General features: G+C 40.3%; 1 protein-coding gene across 1 annotated transcript; it reads right to left on the reverse strand.

Moving 5' to 3' along the window:
- Positions 1–2,095: 2,095 nt before the first annotated feature.
- On the reverse strand, positions 2,096–4,385 carry LOC142968473 (interferon alpha-inducible protein 27, mitochondrial-like). The gene is made up of 4 exons (XM_076108343.1): positions 4,335–4,385; positions 4,215–4,256; positions 2,557–2,718; positions 2,096–2,242 (listed from the first exon to the last, which is right to left on the reverse strand). Exons 1-4 carry the CDS (start codon positions 4,342–4,344, stop codon positions 2,142–2,144), a joined length of 315 nt encoding a protein of 104 aa, XP_075964458.1. The 5' UTR covers positions 4,345–4,385; the 3' UTR covers positions 2,096–2,141.
- Between the last annotated feature and the right edge of the window lie 2,565 nt (positions 4,386–6,950).

Raw genomic sequence — 6,950 nt, forward strand, 5'->3', positions numbered from 1 at the left:
GATGCAACAGAGACTTGATCAAACAGGCTCGTTTGACATGAACTGCGCCTCGCTTGGTTTATGTTGAACGAGCCTAATATCAGTTTGCAAGCATGACGCAGTAAAATGACGTTACATTCAACCAACCAACAGAGCATCATTAGTAGCTTAAACACACATTCACCCAACTAAAGAGAACACAAATACTTTATGGCAACATCAATAATAAAATGAAATACAAACAAACCTTGTGCCCTTATCAGCAAGTCACGAAATCCGCTGTAGTTTGGTCAACACAGCTGCCGTTTTGTATTTCTTCATCTATTTCCCCTACCTTTCAAAATAAAAGCACATCTTTTAAAAATGTATAAAGAAAACATGAGCTGGCATGAAAACCAACGTCGTGTATTATATCTTAGTATGACGGACGGTATGGAAGGTTATTTACACAAGGCATGTCTATCATTTGAACTTTTCTATTATTTTTTTATTAAAACAAAACTTACCGCAGACATGCGGCTACTTTGAGGAGAAAATGTCTGTATGTTCATGTATACCAGGCATGTCCAAAGTCCGGCCCGCGGGCCAATCACGCCGCTTCCAGGAGAGGTGGAGATCGCAATATTTTTTTCACCGAAAACCGAAACAACTGTGTCTGCCTAATTAGTCATGAGACTGTCGCCTTGTTTAAGGAATATAATGTAAAGAGACACTACGAGACCAAACATGCTAATGCTACAACAAGCTATCAGAGCGACCGTGCTAGAAAACTTCTTTACATTCTAATAGAATGTAAATAAGTTACATTGTATCAGAATGTAACTTCTTTACATTCTAATAGAATGTAAAGAAGCTACAGTGTATAGAATGATTCTATTGAAGTTATTCCTTTTTAAAATGTTTTAGATGAGTCACTAAACATTTTAAAATGGTGATTATAGCTGCTTACATTTGGTTACATTGCTATTTGCTGTTATTGAAAATAAAATGATTAAATAACGTATGTATAGGCTACTTGTATTGTTTAAAATAATGTCAGCAGGGACTGTTGGCCCTTGGGCATTTTCACATTATCAAATCTGGCCCTCTTTGAAAAACGTTTGGACACCCCTGATGTATACCAACAGCTGATTGCAATAAAAGTGGAGCATTGAATATAAACTTCAATTTTCTCCATCCTCTCATTCCTATGATGAACAACTCTAACCTCTGTGAAAACACCTTGATGTAATACTGAACCCTTATCGGTGAAAGGTGGCACTGACCTGCTGTATGAAAGGTATCAGTGGCACCAAAGCTTCCTCAGTTCAAAGTCCCTTTGTTATTGTGTTGAGGTGAAAACGGAAGCTCGTCTTCTCTCTACAAAAGGTTAAGACCCTCAATATCTGAATCTGTTTTACTTGTCCGATGAACATCATTTAAACATGGCTGCAGAGACTAATTACTAATAACTGCACTTATATCAAGACTGAAATATCTCAACTACTGTTGGATGGATTTCCTTTAATTGTTGTACAAATATTCATGGTCCATGGAGGATGAAGCAGATGGACTTTGGTGTTCTCCTGACTTTTCCTCTAGCTCCACTACGAGGATGACATTTCTCTTCACTTGAATAGCCACACAATCAGAGTCAGTGGAAGTTGTTTTCAGTACAGCATGAAAAACTATAATTATCGCCTCTGCCAACAAGTCAATTTGCAGTTTACATGCAGGTCACAGTCACATTGACCTTTGACTACCAAATTCCAATCAGTGGATCTTTGAACACAGGTGGATGTTTATGCCAAATATTAAGAAATTCCCTCCAGGCGGTCCTTAGGTATCGCATTCACGACTATAGACCAGACAGACGTACGACACGAGTTGAATATATTACAATGCAAGATGCAAGGATTAGAAATGAAGAGGCTGTGAAACCGTTGGTGTATTAGGGGAAGAGTCAGTGTTATAAGACCCTGCACCTTAACCCAGTACCTCCTTTCCCACAGGAAGCGCAAGATCCAATAGCATACACAGGGGTTGATGTTAATGTCCATTAATGTAGTGAAGAGCTAGACAGGACTTATGGTGGAGGAAGCACAGAAAACATGTCAGTTGTCAGAGATCACAAAAGTGCTATTTTGGGTCTTTTATTTGGCAAAATAATAAATATCATAAATTTAACTTTTTTCTTTTCTGCGGATTAAGCTGACCAGCCATCCCACCGCTGCACCCACACCGGACACAGCTGCAGTGGCGGCTCCTGACAGACCAGCTGCACCTGGAGGAAGAGTACACCGGTTAAGCTGAGACAGTCTTCTCTGCTAGAACACTACATGAAACATTGGCGTTGGTGTCACCACAGTGTGGTGGAGTGATTCAATTGTAGCCTACAAAAACACTTTATTTTGTTGAATACTGCACCAGTTATCCAAGTAAGATTAGTAGATTAGTGCTGAATTACTGCTGTTTCAGTTCCAAGTTTGCCAGAGACATTAGGAGTAGCTCAACACAGCACATGGGTACCATTGTTTTTGGTTCCAGCTGTGATCATCTCACAAACCATTTTTTTAAAAATCAAGTAATTGTGATTACCTGCGGCCTGCAAACCAGCAACCAGACCTCCTGCTGCCACTCCTCCTCCGTTAACAACTGCAGCAGCCGACATCATACTAGCAGCATAGGATCCTGCTGCGATCCCGGCGGAGGTGAAACCTATGGCTCCCAGAACAATAGGAGCCCCGACCACAGCAATCACTGCACGTGAACACAGCAGAGGGACCTTTGTCCTCTTGAGCACGACGCCCCCAAATTTGGGGGCTCTCGGGCTCAGAACCCCTCAAACTCACATGCAGCAAATAGCCTGATTATTAGCCAGTAGTGTGGACACGGCCACTTTTTATTTTCGATGAACCAGCAACGTGTGGACAACAACATCATATAAGTCACTTATTATAAACTCCAAAGACAACTATAGGCTACTCATATAAGCACAAAAATATCGTGGCATAAAAGCACCAAATCCTGGCCCGAAATCGGCGCTATGAGTACAGTAAATCAATGTTTGTACCCTCATGCTAACGGCTACCCAGTCATACAATGCATTTATTAGCATTAGCACACGTGGCGGAACACGTAACTAACTTCTGTTTTACGATCCGTAGAAGCACTAAACCGTTGGTGGATGATCAAACGTACCTTCATGCTGAACTTCGCCGACAAAAATCGTGGTTATGCGCCCAAGTTTTCTCAAAATATGGATAATAACGTCGCGGAATTTCCGTTCCAAAGCTGTAGTCATTGCTGCCAACTGCATACTGTTGACTTCCGACTTGTTTCCAGAATAAGAGCGGTCAAGGGGGCTTGGGCGAGTGGTCAGACTGCCTGCGACCGGAAATTTCCGCCGGGGTACACGCCTCACTTCTGGCAACTTTATTCTATGAAATCTGTTGACGATCACCACCAAATTTGGCATGAGTCTTCCTAAGACGATGACGCGTCTAAAGAGGGGTTGTTTTTGGAAATCGACCGAGGATAGGCTGAGATCCAGCCACACACACACACATGCAATGAGAAAATCCTACAGATGACAGCCAAAACTGGCTCTGATGATGTTATGAATATGAATATGATTCCTATTATCTGTATTTGGATGTATTGAATCATATGAGTGATAAAGAAAGTGAAATATATAGTTATATAGTGTATAAAAGTACAATGTAAGAGCTGCAACAGCTGGTTCGAAAATGATGCCTCGCCTGACTAAAACCTCTTATTCTTAACTTTATTCCACTTTATTCCACTTTAACCTTTTTTTAATAACTACTGATCAGTTATGCTATGACTTGGCAAAGAATCAGGGAGCTAGCTGCATTATTTCAATAACCTTTTATCACTGAAAGTGCATTTTTCCCAGGCGAGGCTGAATATTTTCACTTTCAGCTGTGTTATGTCTTATTCTCTATATTAACCAGCAACATATTCACAATATGACCAATGTAAACTATGTCACAGGTGTTGTGATCTGATTATATCAACAAAAATTATTAAAATCGACCTTGTAGTTACAGAGCTATGGTCAGTTTTGTAGGGCTATGCTTTTTCGCTCAGAGACCTCAAAAACGGCTCCGGGATTAAGAGGTTAATTATGGCGTGCTACTTTGTCAGGCCACTTGAAAATGGATGATGCATGACGTCACGTTAACGTGCGTCAAAGAGTTGAACAAGTAAACACAGGCGATATAAAGTCTTACATGCTCCTGCTCCGGCTCCTACTCCAACGGCGACTGCTGTCTCTGAAACACAAGATGAAAATATTAATCACAGACATTTTTATTTGGGACAACGTATAAGAACAACAGTGATATACTCACTCGGGTCCATGTATTTCTGTGGCCTGACGAGCCTGTAGCTGTGCAGTTTGCGTTTTCTGAGAAACGAAACTTTGTATAAATCTGAACACCAGATGGCGCCCCCGTTAACACGGATGTATAAATAGAGAGCCGCACCAGACACTTGATATAATAATTAATATTATTTTGTCCACAAATCAGCAAGCGCTAATAATAATAAAAGGTTGTACCAATATTCAACAGTCAACGTGAAGTCAAATGTGGGCCTCCGTTGTTGTTCAGCGGACCTGATCACGTGGTAGGATCAGCGCATGCGCGCGGTGATGCGGGCTGATGGAGTGAAGATGCCCACCGCCACCATCCCCGTGTAGTGCAGGAGACACACAAAGAAGAGGAGCGAATGCGATAAGACACAGGTTGTCATAATCACAGGAACCCACAGCTGATAATGTCCCGACTATGCAGTTATCCTCATCTGTACGAGCTTCATATCTTTCAGAGTGGTGTTTGGCATCAGCTGCCGCTTAGCGCATGCGCGATTCATTTGCAGTTTGGACGCGGAGAGTGCGTCGCCTCTTCTCTCTGGCTGTCGCTGAAACTACTGTGTGAGACTACTGTGAGACTGCCCGCCTGTGAGTGCTTTGGGACGGCGGAGGGGCTCACGGCAGCACCCACTGCTCGTTGAGGACAGTAACTGCAAATAAATCGCCAAGAGGATTTGGAAAGGCGCCAGATTTAGTGAGAAGGTCACCAAGTTGGCAACACTGGGCGTCATTATGCAAGACCATTTACACAAGCAAAAAAAAAAAGTCAATGTTTTGTTTGTTTTTTTACTTTTTCCGCCAGCAAAAAAAAATAAAAATAAAATATATATATATATATATATATATATATATATATATATATATATATATATATATATATATATATATATATATATATATATACACACACGTGGACAAAATCATCAGCATACTTAAGGATGGTGACTGAATTGTCTTGGGCTGTGAAATTGTTGGTGTATAAGGAGAGGAGCCAATGTGATAAGACACAGATTGTCATAATCACAGGAACCCACAGCTGATAATGTCCCGACTATGCAGTTATCCTCAGCTGTACGAGCTTCATATCTTTCAGAGTGGTGTTTGGGTTTTACGGCCCACAATTCAACTGTAGACAGAAAAAAAATGCTGCTTTCATTTCAAAAAGTTAATGAACCAGTGAACACTTTCCAATCACTAACTCAGTCCTTTTTGGTGGACATGATGAGGAATGGAAATGTTTACAGACGACACACATGGACCAGAATCTTTCAGAGGATGCACAGATTTATTGAACAAAACATTTCAGTCGTCTGAACTCACAGAAGGGCTGTTTAGTAGGTACAGCAGCATGACAGTAGACTCATGTCAGAGCAAAGCATTTCATAATTTGATGAAAAGTGTAATAAATAAATGAGTAATGCTGGAATAGTTTACAAACCATCATACATCTTTGCATATATTGTTCTTACAATCATTTTGAAATCAGGAAATCACTGAAGAATCCAATACAAATTCTGTGTGATCATTTCATGACTGAGGCCCAAATGTGAGTGATGAATTCAAAGCTTCATAGCAACATTTTGGTCTCAAAAACTTGATTAACTAGAATAAATTAATAAAAAAGTGTTACATATTTTTAGAAATGTTTTCCTAACACTTCTGTTAGTCCCATGCCTCACCCATGTGATGACTCACATTCCAGTGAGGAGACAAAACAAGTGTTGAATGAAAATGTGCAATGAGAAAAGGCCTGAAAATGACTCTCCAGCCTCATTCTTGTGTTGATTCTCACATCACCGTCACAGACAGACACCACCATAGTTGCTTCCATGTTTAGCTCCAGATGAAAGCCTGTGCATGTGGAGCATGCTGGATGGTTTAGTGTTGGAGCATATCAAGACATCCCGGAGCTCAACATGAGTTTGAATATAACTTAGTTCAGAATCCTGTTCTCATAGTAACGGGTTGTTGATATTATTGTTGGCACGTTCTCATGTCAATTAAGCTTTTATTGTTTTAGTTTTTATTGTATTGTTTTCAAGGTATAAAATACAAACAGCTGTTTGATACGGTGGGAAATCTATAAGAGAGAAGCAGGAAACCTGCTTCTGGAGATTATGAGGAATTGAAATATTTACAAAGGAAAGACTGAACCAGTATGTTTCACAGGTTACAATGATTTATTGAACAAAACAAATCAGTTGTCTGAGATGACAAAAGTGCTCTTTAGGTAATGTAGTGATGTAATTTGCTATTGCCTCCTTCATTTGGCAAAAGTAAAAGTATTGTAACTGCATCTTGTTCCTTCATGATTCTCAGCTGGTCAACGATTCCACTGCTGCTCCGATGGCTGCTCCGGTGGCTGCCATAGCTGCAGTGGCAGCTCCAGACAGACCAGCTGCACCTACAGCAAGAGAACACAATTTATATCAGAATATGGAGCTACAGAGAAGCTGACAAAGTCTTGTTCTCAAACTAAAGGACTAAATAAAACAGTAGCATTATTACACACAGTAGTGTCATTATATTATAAAAACACTGTATTGTAAACCAAAAGCTACTAATATCTTTCTGAAATTATTGTTTCTTTCAG

The sequence above is a fragment of the Anarhichas minor genome, unplaced genomic scaffold (assembly GCF_050575085.1).
Source record: "Anarhichas minor isolate MPS153535 unplaced genomic scaffold, ASM5057508v1 ptg000040l, whole genome shotgun sequence".
NCBI classification, from domain to species: domain Eukaryota; kingdom Metazoa; phylum Chordata; class Actinopteri; order Perciformes; family Anarhichadidae; genus Anarhichas; species Anarhichas minor.

Coding starts and splice junctions, on each gene's coding strand:
- LOC142968473 (XM_076108343.1), bottom strand. Junction 2,719..4,214: donor AGGAGCCGGAGCAGGAGCAT/GTAAGACTTTAT, acceptor GTTCACGTGCAG/TGATTGCTGTGGTCGGGGCT. Junction 2,243..2,556: donor TGCTGGTTTGCAGGCCGCAG/GTAATCACAATT, acceptor CTCTTCCTCCAG/GTGCAGCTGGTCTGTCAGGA.